Source organism: Plecotus auritus, assembly GCF_963455305.1.
Source record: "Plecotus auritus genome assembly, chromosome: 12".
NCBI classification, from domain to species: Eukaryota; Metazoa; Chordata; class Mammalia; order Chiroptera; family Vespertilionidae; genus Plecotus; species Plecotus auritus.
Window position 1 is genome coordinate 31,209,987 of NC_137778.1, and position 18,456 is coordinate 31,228,442.

General features: G+C 43.2%; 1 protein-coding gene across 3 annotated transcripts; it reads right to left on the minus strand.

The window, feature by feature from the left end:
* Positions 1 to 784: 784 nt before the first annotated feature.
* Positions 785 to 6,906, minus strand: MCL1 (MCL1 apoptosis regulator, BCL2 family member). Of its 3 annotated transcripts, XM_080648614.1 has the most exons (4): positions 6,389 to 6,853; positions 6,081 to 6,208; positions 5,500 to 5,747; positions 785 to 4,967 (listed from the first exon to the last, which is right to left on the minus strand). In XM_080648614.1, exons 1-4 carry the CDS (start codon positions 6,769 to 6,771, stop codon positions 4,851 to 4,853), a joined length of 876 nt encoding a protein of 291 aa, XP_080504740.1. In that variant the 5' UTR covers positions 6,772 to 6,853; the 3' UTR covers positions 785 to 4,850. The 3 variants fall into 3 exon arrangements, with proteins under 3 accessions (XP_080504740.1, XP_080504739.1, XP_080504741.1); XM_080648613.1 differs by having other exon boundaries at positions 6,081 to 6,906; XM_080648615.1 differs by lacking the exon at positions 5,500 to 5,747 and having other exon boundaries at positions 2,078 to 4,967; positions 6,081 to 6,838.
* Between the last annotated feature and the right edge of the window lie 11,550 nt (positions 6,907 to 18,456).

Below are 18,456 nucleotides of genomic sequence, written 5' to 3' on the forward strand. Positions count from 1 at the left end.
AGTTTTACGCAGTGTTCTATTTATTTTTGTCACCCTACTCAATTGTGAGCTTTAATATTCTGCCACATTTGCTTTCTCATTCTAGTTATGAATAAATTTTTCAGAATGTATCTCCTAAAAAATACATTCTCTTACAATATAACACACTCTAAAACTTAACACTGATACAGTGTATCTAACATATTGCCCATATTAAAATTTCCCCAATTGTCTCCATGTCCTTTATACTTTTTATTCATTCAGGATCCAGAGATCACCTTGCATTTAGTTGTCATGTTTCTTTTGACTGTTCCCTATCTTTTTTGACTGAGTTTCTTAAAGAATTACTCCCCTTTTAATTCCCACATCCAATAGTGCATAGTACACAATAAGCAGTCCACTGCTATGTAATGGGATTGAGACTCAACATCTGGTTGCCTACAGCTCATTAAATGTCCCAGCTCATTGCAGTGTTAAAGAATCTATACTAATAAAAGGCCTGTGGCCGAAACACCGTAACACCCAAAGACTGGCATGGGTGGGTGGGGTACGCGCTAGGCTTCTAGTTTTTAATAAACTACGGTAATCCCTGAACAGGGAATGAGAGAAGGCAAAGTAAGAATATAGAAACCAATGGCAGAAACAAGCTATGGAAATGGTTATTTGTAAGGGGTAAAATCGACCCTAACACACTTCCCAACCGTCGGGAACTACTATTCTAATCAGGTAAGGAAAGGAACTCTTAAGAGACACCAGGTACAGTGTGGGAACAAAAGTTTGCCGCTCATATTTTTTTTTTTTTTTTACTTCACAAGAATCTTTAGTAAAGAACACTGAATTCTCAGAAAGGGTCTTCTACTTCTGCCTGGAGGCAGATTCCTCACCCTCATCTTTCCACATGCTTCACATAACTAAGAGAACACTGTAACTTTGAAACAAAAGAGGCACAAAGTTTTCAAATCTTGAATCCCAGAACCCTTGGAACAGTGTGGGAGGGTTCAAGAAGACAAAGTTCTGTAATCACTGAACAAGTGGAGCCAACTGAGAACTAGGATAAATGAAGACTCAACTGATCATCTTGAACCCCAGGAATGGCCCATGTTCTGGGAATCTGGCTGGAACAAGTTATTCCACTTTAATTTTTGTAAAATTTCCCACCTGTCAATTTCTTTAAAGAAAACTTTCTGAAACAGTGTGAAAAGCTGGCTCTCTAGTCACAAAACAGGAACTGAAAGTCTGGTTGTGTCAGATGAAGGGAAGTGTTGATTATTTTGACTTGCTCAGTGACTCATGGTACCTGGTTACCCAAGTTTTTGGGGTGTTCCACTAAGGAATATTGCCACAGACATGGCTTCACGTCAGAACATATAACTGGGAATAATAGTACTCCTTAGACTCAGGCCAAGCAAGGTTTGAGCCCTTGTGTCCTATTACCCACCCTTCACCCCTCTCCTTGGGTATGCACTTGTACAAAAACCTTTCTTTGCAATAAAATGTTGCTGTCTGGTAGTTATGGGGGAAAGCAGAATCCTGCTTACACATTAGCATTTTGTGCTCAGGACTTGAAACCAATATGCAAACCTCCTATTTGCACATTTCCATGGTGACTCTAAGCTAGCAGAAAATACAGGATAGCATTTCTAAAACTGACTTGCTTATTCTCACCTTTTTGGCAGAGGAAAGGGGAAAAGTACTAAACATTAGTACCAAGAATCTTACTAAAACCCTTAACTTTGGGTGCTAATTCTTCTAGAGATGGGGAGATTGAACCCTCTGACCTCAAAATTATACCAGCATTTGATGACTAGAAGAAAATCTGAACAGAAATTACGATTTTTGCATTAAAATGTACAGGAACTACTCCAAAGTACAACAGTAATACATTTAATTAAAAATCCAACATCTCTAATTTGAATGAAAGTAACTATTCTGAAGGGAACTGTCCTTTGCTCTAAGGCAAATTAGCTTTATGGGGCTGCTTTTGTTTGTTAATTCACCTTTACTTATTTGCTCAGCTGACTTTCTTAAAATGCTTGCCTAAGACGGGGAAGGAAGACAGGCAGCAGATTAGAAAACACCCATACCACACCTTGCATTTGAATAAAGATTTATTATTTTCTTCTCAGGAAAAAAACAGGAAGTTAGGGAAACACACTACATTTTACAGCCCACATTTAATTTGTAGTTGGTCCTAACCGCAATGGTACAGCTGTTAACAATAGCAGCTGTTTAACTAGAACCAAGGTGTCCACCCCTATAGAATGTTACACTAGAGGACTGAAGGTTTTTCCCTGAGAGAAGCATAAGACAGAAGTTGTCGAGACAGCCATCTTTCCAAGCATTCCCTCCTTTCCCATTTGGGAGGATTTGCCTGAAGTATGTAGCTAGTCAGCACTTAGAACAAGTGCCTCCTCTCCCTATAAAACCATCCACCCTTTCTTTCCCAAAGTACTTGGGGCTCCCTAAGCTCTCACAAACAATATTAACTAAGATCCTCATTTCAGCAGTCACACCTAGTAAATTGGGCCCCTAAATGCCACCAACTTACATCTATGCATTCATTTCCACAACTGGATATGGGGAGACAGGCCTTTTAGTCACCTTAACCAGATCTTAAGTTTAATTAAAAACTACATAAAGTGCTTTTAGGTCCTTAGAGACAGACATGATATAAATAAGTGGTTTATGATCAAGAATGATAAATACATAGGTAAAAATAGCTCTAGCTAGATGACCTTATGGCTCGGAGATGGGCAGGCAGGGCATTCTTCCCTATTACATTCTTAGTCATTTTATTCATGCCTATTTTTATCTGGAGTCCACAGACTAAAGATCACGCTCTGAGGCTGACGCTTTCAAATGACCCTAGTTCCAACATTGCTTTCTTCAGCTTGACTTGTAGCCTTTATAGCACTCTATACCTAGTTCTACAATTTTAAACGATCATATTCAAAGAAATCTAGAGAAAGTCATGTAAGATATTCTCCCCTCTAAAAATTTGTAAGGGGACTTTTGAAATTCCCTCCCCTCCCCCAAAAAAGGTAGGAAAAGCTAAAACCAAAAAGGTACCAGTCCAAGGAAAAGGGACTCCTCCCACCTCACAGAACCCATTGTACTACCAAGGATAAAATTCATGAAGGATAAAGGTCTGTGGGCTCCTATAGGGATGGTTACTTAGGCTCCTAGTGCCCAAAACTAAATAGGCTAGAGTTCAGGGATGGCAGGGTAAAGATGTAGGAATTTATCTAAATATCTGTAGAGGGAGCAGAACAAGCAGCAAATAATTCAAAGGGAAAATAGGAAACAAGTGGTAAGTTCAATAGAACAAGTTCCGAAATCCGAAGGGATGCCAATGCAAAAATTTAAAACAAAGTTTGGGAATCATTAATAGAAATGAAACAATTAAGTATTTGCTTTATTTATATATTAGGCTTAGACCCGTGTTTAACAAGCCAGCCTAAAATAGCACCATGGTTAGACTATAGCCTGCTTTTCAAAGCCATCATTTTACAACTTATTAAGCAAAGGGATCAAACATCTCCATCCACCTGATGAGATCTTTTTATACACATACTGCTAGTAAATCCCATTTGGAACAGCTGAAAATCTTTTTAAAAGCTTTGTAGATGAGCTCATGAACACAAATTTCACCAGTGAAGCTAGGTCGAACAGAAGGAACTCAAAACAAAAGTTGTTGCCCAACCAGAGCTCATTATTTGTAAATCAATGGCCTGCTCCCCATCTCCCACCCCCCTTAAAACAACCTGACTCAATTATTGAAAATCTACATGTAACGAAGTGAAAGAATTTCCATTACCCAATTTCTCAACCCAGATTAAAAAAAAAAAAAAAAAGCCCTATAAGGAATACTTACCAAAATCTGATAGGAAAATTAAAGCCTGCATAGTTATGAATCAGAATTGTTCCATCACAACCAGGTTGCATACAATTACATCAACTGGTTCTGTATACAATCTAGAATTGACCAGGACAAAGTTTAGGATAGAAAAGCTGTAAGAAATAGGTTCCTAACTATAGAAATTGTAAATTTCAAAAGGGTATGAAAAAACTAATGGAAATTCTACTCTTGTGCATTTACATTTCAAAGAAATAGACTTTCTGTAAAAATATATACAATTTTTACAGACAAACACATTTACAAGTTGTTTTTATCTTAAAAATTGAGGATAATCCACATTTGTAACTACAATTATTGAGCCTTAAGTCAAGTATTCCTGGCCATTACAAGGCTAACGAACTAAACCACTCAAACCATGTCAAAGTAGAACAGGTATAAAGTCCTGAGCACTTGGACTTTCTATTCTTCAAGAAGCATACTTGGGAAAGCCAATTATACAGAGGAAAAAGCTTCCCTTCACACTCTGTTGTACAGTACTGAGGCTTCTAGTCATATTTCTGTTGTAGCTTAAATCCACTTTACAGTTCACTGGCATTGTTAGTGCTTCTCTTTTAACACTATAGAAATTAATGGGCATATTTAATGAACTCTATATGACTAGCCTGGCTACTGGCCACTCTCCTGTTCTAGGCAAGGATAGCAAGTCTCTCCACCCTACCATCTTCACTAAATCTAAAAGTCCTCCTTCAGGGCCTCCCAAAGTTTGCAGGTTGCTGAAACTTAACTTTGCTTCTTTTAGAGACAGTGACTCTTCAATGGGGACTACTTTTTCCATGAAATTTATTCCTGTTAGCCATAATCCTCTTGCCACTTGTTTTTCTACGTTGCTTGGAGGTTACAGCCTGGACAGCTTTGAAGTCCAACTTCATAAATACACTGGTTTCACAGCAGATGGTTGTGGATCTGGTGCCTGGAGTTGGTTGGTTAAGAGTCAGTTCTTTCACTTAAAAGGCTATCTTATTAGATATGCCAAACCAGCTCCTACTCCAGCAACACCTGCAAAAGCCAGCAGCACATTTCTGATGCCGCCTTCTAGGTCCTCTACATGGAAGAATTCCACAAACCCATCCTAGAAAACAAAAAGAAAAGCACATTTTCAAGTATGGGGTTTTTCAACTGACATACAAATAAAAGGCAAATTGAAACATCTAAGCCCCGTCTCCATGAAACTATGAACCATTATTTATCCCCCAGCTTGCAAAAGAGACATTCACTTAAAATGAGGGTGGGTGTGCAGCAAGGAATGTATTTTACTATCCCCAGGTGATTAAGTTGCCAGGTAACACTGCTTCATAATTTGAATCCACTGGTGTTACGAGTATCCAACTGAATTACAAAATAACAAAAGCAAGATTCAGTACCCAGTAAAATAGCCTACAGGAAACCAGGATTTTTGACGCAACAAATTAAAGACAGTCATACCACTATCTCTATGGACTCTCTATTCACATCAACATCAAGCAACCGGAGGTCCACAAGTTAGAGCGTGAAAACTTGAGTTGTGCATCGTAAAAACCTTTAGCTATCCCCACCTTCTCTATAAAACCCCTCCGGTTCCAATTCCACCCCAAGTCCCCTCTAGAACCTTAAAACAAACTTACCCAGCCTCTTTGTTTCACTAGCCAGTCTCGTTTCGTCCTTACGAGAACATCTGTGATGCTTTCTGCTAATGGGTCAATGCAGCTTTCTTGGTTTATGCTTTTCAAGTGTTTGGCCACAAAGGCACCAAAAGAAATGAGAGTCACAATCCTGCCCCAGTTTGTTACTCCGTCACTAAAAACATGAACCATCACGCGAGACAAAGACTTGACGTCGTCCTCGTTTTTGATGTCCAGCTTCCGAAGCATACCTGAGAGGAGAAAAGCACGCGGGTTCTCACGGCCGCCTTTGTCTAAGCCGGAGCGCGGCCCGCAGCCCACCCACGGAGGGGGAAGTCGCTATTTGGGCTCCGCAGCACGCCGGCGACCCCAGTGGAAAATTGACATCCCACCCTTTCCGGCCTTTGAACAGAGCTATTCCCAAAGAATCGAGTAGGCGGAAACAATGACTCATGTCCAGAATATTCTGGTTTCGGAAATAGGATGAGAGCCGTTTCAACACTGACTCGTTTTGGTTTCCACCCACTGTGAGTCCAGCGAACGCTGACAAAAGAGAGCGCAGCCTCCGCGACTAGCCCTCTTACCTTGGAAGGCCATCTCGTGGTTTCGCTGCACGCCGTCCCCGACCCGCCGAAGGGTCTCTAATGCCTTCCGGCTGGAGGCCGCAGACCCGCCCATGGGCTTCGCGTCCTTGGCGCCGGTCGCCTGTTCCCTAAGGTACCGAGAGATAATCTCCAGCGACTGCCGGAACAACTCGTCCTCCTCCTCCTCCTCTGCTGGGGGCGGCGTGGAGGGCAGTGAGCCACCCGCACCGGGGCCATTGCTGGCCTCCCCGACCAGCTCCAGCAAGGGCAGGACAGCCGGCCGCTTCCCGAGAGGCTCCGGCTCGTACCCGTCCAGCTCCTCTTCCGGCGACATGATGGCGTCGGCGGCCGCGGCTTCCATCTCCTCAGGCAGCGACGCGCGGCCGACGGGCGCGAACAGCCGCCTCGCGGGGGTCGCGGTGACGTCGGGACCCTCGGCGCCAATGGGCGAGGGCCGCGCGACCCTCCGGGCATCCGGCGCCAGAGTGGCCGGGGGGCTCGCGCCGGCGCTCCCGCCAATCACCGGGCCCGCTTCCCCTCCCCCTGCCTCTCGCCGGGCCGCGGCCTCCTTCCCCGCAGTCAGAAGCCCTTTTCCCGAAGGCGAGGCGTCGCCGCCGCCGCCGGCCCCCAACTTGGCCCCCCCACAGTAGAGGTTGAGTCCGATTACTGCGTTTCTCTTGAGGCCAAACATCTCAAGCCTACGCCGCCGTCGCTTGGCTGAGAAAAAAGGGGAAGGCACCGACTCCTTACTTGAAGGAAGCGGAAGTAAGGAGTGAGAGAGGCGTTCCCTCTACAGGGTTTTAGGGCCGGTGTGACGCTGTGGCGTCCAATAAAGAAAAAACCCTTCCCATAAAAGGCGAGAGGGGCGGAAGCTTCCGGAGAGTTGCGCCCCAACGAACCGGCGAGTCAGGAGGAGCGGGGCCTTCCGGCTCGTGGAACTCCCCTCCCCCCACCGGTTACGTAACGGCGGCCCCGGCACGTAGGTCGGGGGTCTCGTGCTTCCTCTCTGTGTGGACATGACCTGCTCAGAAGGGCTGCCCTGCCGTTGCTTTTGTGCGGGAGATTTTTTTCCACACCAGAATCTTAGCCAGATTGAGGAGAGGACGAGGCAGTTCTGCCTTGGATGGGGCACAGCAGTCTTAGATAATATGGGTAAATGAGGGCACTGGGGGGCACCTGTAGTTATTTTGCATATCGGCAAATGAGCTCCATTGGTCGTTTTTTAAAAAAATATTTTTATTGATTTCAGAGAGGAAGGGAGAAGGGGAGAGAGATAGAAACATCAGTGATGAGAGAGAATCATTGATTGGCTGCCTCCTGCCCACCCCTAACTGGGAATCCAGCCTGCAACCCAGGCATGTGCCCTTGACCGGAATCCAACCTGGGACCCTTCAGTCTGCAGGCTGAGGCTCTATCCACTGAGCCAAACTAGCTAGGGCGCTCCATTAGTTTTTAAAGAACAAGTTTTTTTTTTTAAAACCATAGTTAGTTGACTTTTAGAGAGAGGAACCGAGAGAGAGAAACATTGAAGTGAAAGCATCGCTTCCATCAGCTGCCTCCTGCACTCCCTCCACCCCCAGGAGTGAGCCCTCAACCCGACAAGTGCTCCTGACCTGGAATCCAAATGGTAATCGCTTGGTGCACAGGATGACGCCCAACCCAGCCACACTGGCCAGGGCTGCCTTCTCACTTTTGAAGGTTGTAAGACTTCTGGGTGCTAATCAAACAAAATTAAGATTCCCTAAGATAATCTGGTGACCCTGAGGCTGACTTTACTTGAAAATGCTCTAGCATGGCATTAAAAGATCATGTCATCTTTTTGCCTTGTTTCTAAAATGTGCATAATTTTTCTAAACCACTCTCCCTGTGACTACAAATAATCTCTAAATATTATTGTTTTTTAAAAAAGATTCTTTTTTAAAAAATATATATTTTTATTGATTTCAGAAAGGAAGGAAGATAGAAACATCAACGATGAGAGAGAATCTTTAATCCACTGAGCCAAACCAGCTAGGTTTTTTTAAAGATTATTCTTGATGACACACTGAAAAGGTTGATTTCATGTTTTTTGTGTCAAAATCATTAATTGAACTTCTTGCACAGTTGACCATTTTCTATACTTCTTACTGCATGCTATATTCTTTCATACTGTGTCTCCAGCATCAGTATCTTCCTTCCTTACGACCGCAATACCATAATTATCATCTTTGCCTATAAGATCATAATTTCAGGCCCTAACCTCCATAAGTAACACTAGCATACAACTAGAGTTCAGTAGCCTCTCAGAAGGTATGACAGACACTGCTAACTGCCTTATTCAGTATTCATTCTTCTTCCTTTCTGACAGAACCCAGAATTGGCGTGGTAGTTACATAATGATCAGGAACTCATATTCCTTCCATTATATTGCTATCCTCAGACATGCTTTTCTACCTTATGGTCCAAGATGGTTAGCTTCACCCATGTTATCTGTGTTCCAACCAGCAGAAAGGAGAAAAGGGAAGGCAAAGGGTACCTAACTTCCTTTAATGACACTTACTGTAAGTTGCATATCGTTTTTGCTAATATTCTATTATCTAGAAAATAGTTATATGGTCTTCTATTTGCAAGGAAGGCTACAAAATACAGTCTTCATTCTGAGTGTCTGTGTGCCCAGCTAAAAATTGTGGATTCTGTTACTATAAAAGGAAGCACAACCATCAATATCTGCTACTATGTGCAAAACTATATGGAGAAAATTATAAAACTAGTGAAATACATTAAAGAAAACCCAAATAGAGACATAAACCATGTTTACATATAGAAAGACTCATAATTATAAAAATGTCAGTTTTCCTTCAAACTGATGTATACATTGAGTACAGTTCCAAATAAGGAACTGGATAAGTTGATTCTAAAACATATAAGGAAAGGGCCAAGACTAGCCAAGATACTCTTTTTTTAAAATATTTTTTAAAAATTTATTTCAGAGAGGAAGGGAGAGGGAGAGAGAGAGGGAAACATCAATGATGAGAGAGAATAATTGATCGGCTGCCTCCTGCATGCCCCCCACTGGGGCTCAAGCCCCCAACCCGGGCATGTGCCCTTGACTGGAATCGAATCTGGTACCCTTCAGTCTGCAGACCGATGCTGTATCCATTGAGCCAAACCAGGTAGGGCATAGCCAAGATACTCTTGAAGAAAAAGACAAATGGATCAATGTAACAGAATAGAGAGCCTACAAATAAACTTATACGTATATGGAAACTTGATAACAAGCAGCATTGCAGATCAGTAGGGAAAAGAAGTGTTGCTCAACACATGGATCTATTTTGTTTTGTTTTGTTAACCCTCATTTGAGGATATTTTTCTACTGATTTTTAGAAAGAATGGAAGAGAGTGGGAGAGACAGAAACACTGATTTGAGAGAGAAACATCGATTGGTTGCCTTCTGCACATGCCCTGACCTGGGTTGGGGATTGAGCTTGCAACTGAGGTATGTGCCCTTGACCTGAGTTGAACCCATGACCCTTCAGTCTGTGGGCCTACACTCTATCCACTGAGCAAAACTGGCTAGGGCTGAATATATATTTTTTTAATTTTTTTTTTAAATTGATTTTAGAAACAAAGGGAGGATAGAGAGATAGAAACATCAATGAGCCCTAGCCAGTTTGATTCAGTGGGTAGAGCGTCAGCCTGCGGACCAAAGGGTCCTGGGTTTGTACCTTGGTTGCAGGCTCCTCCCCAGCCCTGGCCCTGATCAGGGCTTGTGCAGGAGGCAACCAATCCATGTGTTTCCCACATCAATGTTTCTCTCTCTTTCCCTCTCCCACTCTCCCTAAAAATCAATGGAAAAATATCCTTGAGTGAGGCTTAACAAAAGAAAAAGAAACATCGTCAAAGAGATACATAGATCAGCTGCCTTCTCCATGCCCCCTACTGGGGATCGAGCCCACAACCCAGGCATGTGCCCTGACCAGGAATCGAACCAGTGATCTCTTGGTTCATGGTTCGACACTCAACCACTGAGCTACACCAACTGGGTGACAACTGAATATAAGAAAAAATAAAACTAGTTATCTACCTTACATAAAAAATAAATTCTAGATGGATTAGAAACTTCAAAGATTACTAGGTGTACCAGTTAATAATGTGGAATTTCTCTGTACTGGTTAATAGGGCGGAATTTTTTCAATAGATGGAGTTACACATATGTTGATATACATGCAATTTGATATGTATGCTATTTTTTGTATTGACAACAAGCTTCAAAACTTCATATGTCAAATTTTCTGAAGGTGTTAACATCATAGATATTTTTACACTTAAAAGTGTCAAATTTCGTGCCCAAAAAGAGCATTTGTGGGAAGTTTTCATTATTTTGAAGACAAGTACTGCTGAAAGTTATTGTATACTTTGGGAAACTTATGGTGAACATGCTTCATCTCAAGATACTTGTGAAGGCTGGTTTAAACACTTTAAAAGTGACAATTTCAATGTGAAAGACAAAGAACGTCCAGGTCAACCAAACAAGTTTGAAGACCAACAATTACAAGCATTATTGGATGAAGATGCATGTCAAACTCAAAAACAACTTGCAGAAAGATTAAATGTTGCTCAGCAACCAATTTCCGATCGTTTACAAGCAATGGGAAAGATTTTAAAGGAAGGAAAATGGGTGCCACATCAACTGAAGAAAAGACAAATGGAAAACCTAAAAGTCATCAGTAAAATGTTGCTTCCACGGCACAAAAGAAAGCCTTTTTTGCATCAAATTGTGACTGGCGATGAAAAGTGGTTTTATTTTGAGAATCCCAAACACACAAAATCATGGGTTGATCCAGGTCAACCATCAACATTGACTGCAAAGCCAAATCGCTTCGGAAAGACAATGCTCTGTGTTTGGTGAGATCAGGAATGTGTGGTGTATTATGCGCTTCTAAAACCAGGTGAAACCGTTAATACTGATCACTACCGACAACAAATAATCAATTGGAACCACGCTTTGATCATAAAAGGACCAGAATGGGCCGGAAGACACAGCAAAGTAATTTTGCTTCATGATGTTACACCATCACACACTTCAAAACCAGTTAAAGACATGTTAAAAGATCTTGCCTGGGAAGTATTAACTTGCTCCTTCAGATTACCACTTGTTCCAATCGATAGCACATGCACTTTCTGAGCAGCACTTCAAAACATACAAAGAAGTGGAAAATTGGGTCTCTGAATACTTTGCCTTAAAACAAGAAAAGTTCTATTGGGACGGTATCCACAAATCACCTGAAAGATGAGGGAGATGTGTAGCTAGCGATGGACATTACTTTGAATAAAGTACTTTTGATGTTTCTCTTGAAATTACCATGTTTTCTTTGATTACAAAATCCACCATTATTAACCAATACACCTAGTGTATATAGGAGAATATTTTGTGACCTCAGGGTAGGAAAGAATTATTAACATATGAGAAGCAATAACCAAAGAGGGAAAAAAAAATGACAAATATGACATTAAAATAAAAAACAACGTATTTGGTGCCAAATTTAGACTAATGAGCAAAATACATAAGCACACAGAGGAGGGGGCAACTGACTCTACCTCAGGAGAAAGTAATTATGAGGTGGGTGTTGAGCTGTGTGTGAGTGTTCACCAGGGCAAAACATTCTAAGCAGAGAGAAGAGCATATGCAAAGGTACAGAGCCAAAACAGTGTGGTGTATGCCCTAGCTGGTTTAGCTCAATGGATAGAGCATCAGTCTGCGGACTGGAAGGTCCCAGGTTTGATTCCGGCCAAGGGCACATGCCTGGGTTGCAGGCTCAATCCCCAATAGGGGCTGTGCAAGAGGCAGCCAATCAATGATTCTCTCTCATCATTGATGTTTCTATCTCTCTCCCTCTCCCTTCCTCTCTAAAATCAATAAAATATATTTAAAAAAAAAATGGGAGACATCTGTAATACTGTCAACAAAATAAAATTAAAACAAACAAGCAAAACAGTGCTGTATATTCAAGGACGCACCAGTGGTGAAATATACTGTAGAGAGGGGCTGCGTGAGAACACAGGCTTTCAAATCAAATCACTCAGCCCTCCCACTTCCAGTTCAGTGACCTTGGGCATATGATTTGGTTTCTGAGTACCAGGTAAGTTTGCTCACCTGTAAAATGAGAGTATTCCTATCTCATGAAATTGTAAGGATCTAAGCAGTTTTCTAAGTGGGATACACAGACTCTAAGACCTTTTGGGGGTCCGTGAGGTCAAAAGTATTTTCACAATACTAGATATTATTTGCCTTTTTCACCCATCATGCAAAAGCAATGGGGGTAAAACTGCTGATACCTTAGCATATATCAAGGCAATGGACTAGTAGTCATTGTATTCTTTACTGCCAGACACTTGCAATGAAAAAAGGGTCAGTTTAGCCGAAACCAGTTTGGCTCAGTGGATGGAGCGTCGGCCTGCGGACTGAAGGGTCCCGGGTTCGATTCCGGTCAAGGGCATGTACCTTGGTTGCGGGCACATCCCCAGTGGGAGGTGTGCAGGAGGCAGCTGATCGATGTTTCTCTCTCATCGATATTTCTAGCTTTCTATCCCTCTCCTTTCCTCTCTGTAAAATATCAATAAAATATTAAAAAAAAAAAGAAAGAAAAAAGGGTCAGTTTCACTTAAGAATGACCTTGACGAAGCAGTAAAAATGGTTAATTTTATTAAACCTCAATTATTGAGTGCATGGCATTTACTATTCTGTTTGACAAAATGAACCCAGCCCATGTAGCTCAGTAGTTGAGTGTTGACCTATGAACCAGGAGGTCACAGTTTGATTCCCAGTCAAGGCACATGCCTGGGTTGCAGGCTCCATCCCCAGTAGGGGGCGTGCAGAAGGCAGCTGATCAGTGTTACCCTCTCACATTATGTTTCTCTCTTTCTCTCTCCCTCTCCCTTCCTCATTCTCTAAAAATCAAAACACATTAAAAAAAAATGAACAAAGTGAACCTGTGACTTAAAGGAATACAACTTATAATATTTGTTGCCAATGATAAAATTTGAGAATTCAAGTGAAAATTATACTTTTGGAAGACCTGTATCTATACAGTGAACTTGGCAGTTTCCCAACACTTAAAGATTTTGCTGATGGGACTGGTTGTGATTTGAATGAATGCGATTATTTTTTATATTGAATAATGAAATATATCAACATATGGAATATCTGCATAACTGAGTAGACCAATATTTTCCAAGTGACAAATGCATGATCACGCTTGGGAAGAAGATCCATTCAAATCGCAAAATAGACCAATGGGTTTTATTGTAATACAAAAAGTTCACTGATGTGGTTTCAAATACCACATTATAATTATCCTCAAAGAAACTACCACTTATGGTTTGGTGTACTATCAAAGGAGAATATCCAACGTGATTTGAAAAGGATATTAAAATATCTCTCCTCCTTTTTTCAATTATCTGTATGAGGACAAGTTTTCTCCAAATACTTCAGCCAAAACAGATTAAAATGCATAAACATATAAGAAAATCAAGCTATTTTTATGTTAAAATATATTTTCATTGATTTTTAGAGGGAAAGGGAGGGAGAGGGAGAGGGAGAGAGAAACATCGATGTGAGAGTGAAACATCGATTGGCTGCCTCCTGCCCTGATGGGGAATCAAACTGTTAGAGTAAGCAAATAGAAAGATATAAGCTGGGAGAGGCAGTTGAGGCTTGGAAGAAATAAGTGTGAGACGTGACAAACTGAAAATAGACAATGGAGGTGGCAGGCCCCTATGTGAGCAGGAAAGATTCAGAGCTCTCTAGGATGTGGTCTAACCAGTGGAATAACACCTAGATGAGGCAGCCTTATAACTTAGGTACTTTTTTTTTTAGAAACAAGGGAGGGGAGACTTATTGAGACCTACTCCAGTCTATGGATATATATTTCCCAAATCCTAACGAAGGGGGGCACTCGGTTCGATCTCAGACAGCTGACCTGCCACTCAGGGCACTCAGTTTGGTTTCATACAGCTGCATTGCCCACTCAGGTCCTCTTTGAGTGTACTGCTTTCCTTCAAATAAATCCCTGCCTCCTTTGCTGTTATTTGTTGTCTCGTTTGAATTTATTCCTTCAAGCAAGACAAGAACTGGTGACTCAGAGTACTGTCTCTGGCCAGAGGTTATCTCCGGCCAGAGACCCTCTTGTCCACTGCTGACAGAATCAGCAACCGCTTGGTGCATGGGACGACACCCAACCAACTGAGCCACACCGGCCAGGGCTCAAGTTACTTTTAATTAAATCAAGTATTAAGAGATTTATAAAAGTGTAAAACAATAATACTTTTCTCACTATTTTTTTGAAAATATGTCATTTATATTAACCTGCAATTGGTTTATTATTATTATTTTTTTAATACTCACCCAAGGATATGTTTTTTACTTTTTTTCTGGAGAGAGGAATGGGGTGAGAAACATTGATCAGTTGCTCCAATGACCCCCCACATGCGCCCCAACCAGGAATCGAACCCACAACCCAGATATGTGCTCTGACTAGAAATCAAACCCCCAACCTTTTTGGTGTACGGGATGATGCTCCAACCAACTGAATCACTTGGCCAGGATTATTATTTTTTTTAAAGAAATTTTTAAAAATATATTTTTATTTATTTCAGAGAGGAAGGGAGAGGGAGAGAGAAATATCAATGATGAGAATTACTGATTGGTTCCCTTCTGCAACCCCCTACTGGGGATCAAGGCTGCAACCCGGGCATGTGCCCTTGTTTGGAATTGAACCTGGGACCCTTCAGTCTGCAGGCCTGATGCACTGAGCCAAACCAGATGATTAAAGAGAATTTTTAAGAGGAGACACAAAGGAGAGAATGTGCAAGTATGTCAGTTTACTGCTAAACCTTGTGTTAACATCTCAGGAAATTGTACTGTGAATATTTTTGTGGTTCTTTTTTTTTTTTTTTTTTTTTTTTTTTTTTGCTTTGGGGTGTGTGTATGTCTAGAATGCATCAATTCAATTTACATTATTTCTAATGGAAGAAAATGATTTGGTTTTCGAACAAATCACTTCTGGAACAGCCTTCCAGAATGAATTAAGTTCGAGAACTGAGGTCCAACTGTACAATTATCCAGGTGTGGAGCCTTATCAACAGTCAGTGTTGATCAGGCACTGTGTGACAACCCACTGGGCTCCCGCGGCCCTAGTGACACCATTTCTACCCCCCATTCCTCCCCCTGCCCCCCCGCCTGGCTGCTAGGGGTAGGGACCTGATGAGCAGCAGCTCTGCTGATGGCTCTCTCCACCACCTTGGAGAGAGCGGTTGCCACAGGCAGGCGGAAGCCCGAGTCCCAGCGGTGCACCTCCAGCTGGTGGCTTTCTCTGCGCCCAGGCTGCACTGCGTGCCGGAGAGCGACACTTCAGCCGGCGCCCCTCCCCGCTGGCGCCCGGCTGCAGAGGCACCGTCAGGATGAAGGCAGAGGGAAGCCGGAGGTGGAGGCCGGATCCAGAGACAGTTGCTCACGCAGCCGCAGGGATGGAGGTGGAAGAGGCCAGCCGCTGGGTTGCAAGCTATGCCCTAAGGCCCCCGGGTTAGCAGCATGTGATCGCTGGCTGCTTCTTGGACAGAGCAAACTGGGGTGGAGGCGGGGAGAAGCGAAAGGGGGATGGAACCTGTGTGCCTAGGCTCCAGGCAGCGCGGCTAGCACCGCAGCTGAGAAGGTACCCCATTATTTGTGCTGGGAACGCAGAGCTGCGAGTGGGGAAAGGAATCTGGCCTGCGCCCCAGGTTTCCCGCGGTAGGAGTAAATTCCAAGGCGTGCACACCGGCTCCCTGCATTCTGCTTTCCCTGGCACCCATTTACCCATTGCCCTGCAGTGACCTGCAGCGCTGGGGCCGATTTGCGCACAGGCCAGGGGGTTTCCAAGCCGCAGTACAAGCCGCGGGGGTGTGGAGGGGCGGGCAGAGAAGATAAGACTGGAGAAACGCTGGCAGGAGTAGCAGAGGGGTGGGGAGAGAAGAGTAAAGCTAAGATTGAGTAGTCTTCTTACCACAAGCCATGGCACCTTCCACTCCTGCTAACTTGCCAAATGCTAAACCAAACGAATCTTTAACTTGACGAAAAATCTCTGGACATTGACTCTATTTATGACCCTGATTTCCCATGATGATATGGACAGAGATGGGACACTGAGGAACTCCCTTAATTTTGCTTCCCAAATAAATCCTCCTCTCCTCTGGGTCCTTAGAAATGCTTTTCCTTGCGACACTACAAGAACCCCACATCCACCAGCAACAGAAAGTGGCGCCCAACATAATTTTATCTCTCCATCCATTTTACAATGAAATGTTGTTTTTTACCTGTAAAAAAATAGCATAGCCTGAGCCGGTTGCTCAGTGGTTACAGCGCCGGCCCAAGGACCGAAGGGTTGCGGGTTCCATTCCCATCAAGGGCAGGTACCTCGGTTGCAGACTCCACCCGGCATGGGGGAGGCAACCAATCCATGTTTCTCACATCAATGTTTCTCTCTCTGCCTTTCTCCTCTCCCTTCCACTCTCTAAAAATCAATGGAAAAAATATCCTCGGGTGAGGATTAACAACAACAAAAAAAAGGATAGTAATATCTATTCTGTGAAATAGAGCAGAGTTGAAAATGCACGGTGCATGTTTTCTTCCATGTCCTCAGTGGGCTGGAAGGAGTTGAGACCTCCTGCAGGAACATTGCTTGCTCTACAGTAAATTCAAGCTGAAGAAGAGAAATCTTACCTATTTCCAGGGGTGGAACTACCTGTCCTACTATCTAGTATTAGAAAAGACCATGTTTTTAGTTTATTTTTTCCCCCAAAAAATTCAACAGACCTCATGCACAGAATCTATAGTAGGAACAAGCCCCAGCCTGCTCCACGGACACAGTCAAAGGCACAGACAGCATTCTGCCTCCTTTGTACTCTTCCATTTTAGCTGGGTAAGGATCATTTTGTCTTGTCTTTTCTTCCTGTGCCTTTCATTTCAAACTGCAGAAAAAGAGATCAGATGCCCAGATTTTTTTTCTCCGAAACAGCTTTCCAGCTGAATACAACAAAGACAAAAAACAAAACAACCTTCCTTCCCCCACAATTCTGCTCTTCTGTCACTCCATTTGTTTGTATTATAATTATCCTCATATTACAGGTGAATGGGCTAAAAGACATTAAGTAATTCTAGTCTTAAATTGTGACTTCCTGAGGCAAAGGAGCTGTTTAAGAACAGTGGTGCCCTAGCCAGTTTGGCTCAGTGGATAGAGCCTGCGGACCAAAGGGTCCCAGGGTTCAATACCGGTCAAGGGCACGAATCTAGGTTGCAGGCTTCTCCCCGGCCTGGGCCCTGGTCGGGGCTTGATGACATTAATGTTTTTCTCTCTTTCCTTCTCTATTCCACTCCTTAAAAATCAATGGAAAAATATCCTCGGGTGAGGGTTTAGTGGGAAGTGGCATCTGGTAGCAGAAATGAGAAGCAAGAAAATGTGGAAGGATAGAAGAGGAAAGGTAATAGGAAATTAAGAAAAACACATGTCCCAGCAAGAACTGCTATTCACCCCTACCACTCAGCCCGAGACATGCTCTAGGGTGTGTTTAAACAATTCTCCATAGCAACCATCTGGTTTCTGTCTTTCTATGACAACACAGGCTTTTGGTTTCTAAATATGGGCACTAGAGAGAACTACTGAGGGCTGGGACGGGGGTGGGGGATAAACTATGCAGAAAACACAGATTTCTTTGGTATGCCTTCAATTATCCCTCCCAGTTCACCCTCAAGGTAGGAAAGGGGCTTAAGGTCTTTTCTTGATTCACAACAGTCACAATTAAGAACTGAGTCCTGCATACCTTTGTATTCTTTTAACCAATTATGTAAATTCTTTTCCTGTCAGGGGGATCCCCCTGGGGCAAGAGGGGAGAGATAGAAACTTTTGCTTCCCATTTTCACTCCAGGTGCCACTTTCGGGCAGAGAGGGGTCAGAGGATCCCCTCCAATGACGTGTGGTGGCCCCAGAGGGAAAGAAGCCATGGACAAGGGTGTATGGGTAAGGATAGGCACTGCTGAGATTCGTTGGTTTGATTCCTGGTCAGGGCACATGCCCAGGCTGTGGGCTTGATCCCCAGTGGGGGCCATGCAAGAGGCAGCCAATGAGAGCCCCTTCCTTAAGTCAGCACAGTGACTCTCAACCAGGGGACCCCAAGGGACATTTGGTAATGTCTGGGGACTTTTTGATAGTCCTGACTGAGCATCTAGCAGCCGTGGGCAAACTACGGCCCACGGGCCGGATTCTATCCGGTTCTCTTGCTCTCTCCTCCGCTCCTTTACTTTGAATTTATATTAGTTCACACAAACACTCCATCCATGCTTTTGTTCCGGCCCTCCGGTCCAGTT

What these genes read in the sequence shown, in the direction of transcription:
- MCL1 (XM_080648613.1), bottom strand. Translation starts at nt 6,771, where the DNA reads ATGTTTGGCCTCAAGAGAAACGCAGTAATCGGACTCAACCTCTACTGT. An exon ending in CCACGAGATGGCCTTCCAAG is followed by an intron (nt 5,748 to 6,080) that starts GTAAGAGGGCTA and finishes TTCTCCTCTCAG; the next exon opens with GTATGCTTCGGAAGCTGGAC. An exon ending in TAGTGAAACAAAGAGGCTGG is followed by an intron (nt 4,968 to 5,499) that starts GTAAGTTTGTTT and finishes TTTGTTTTCTAG; the next exon opens with GATGGGTTTGTGGAATTCTT.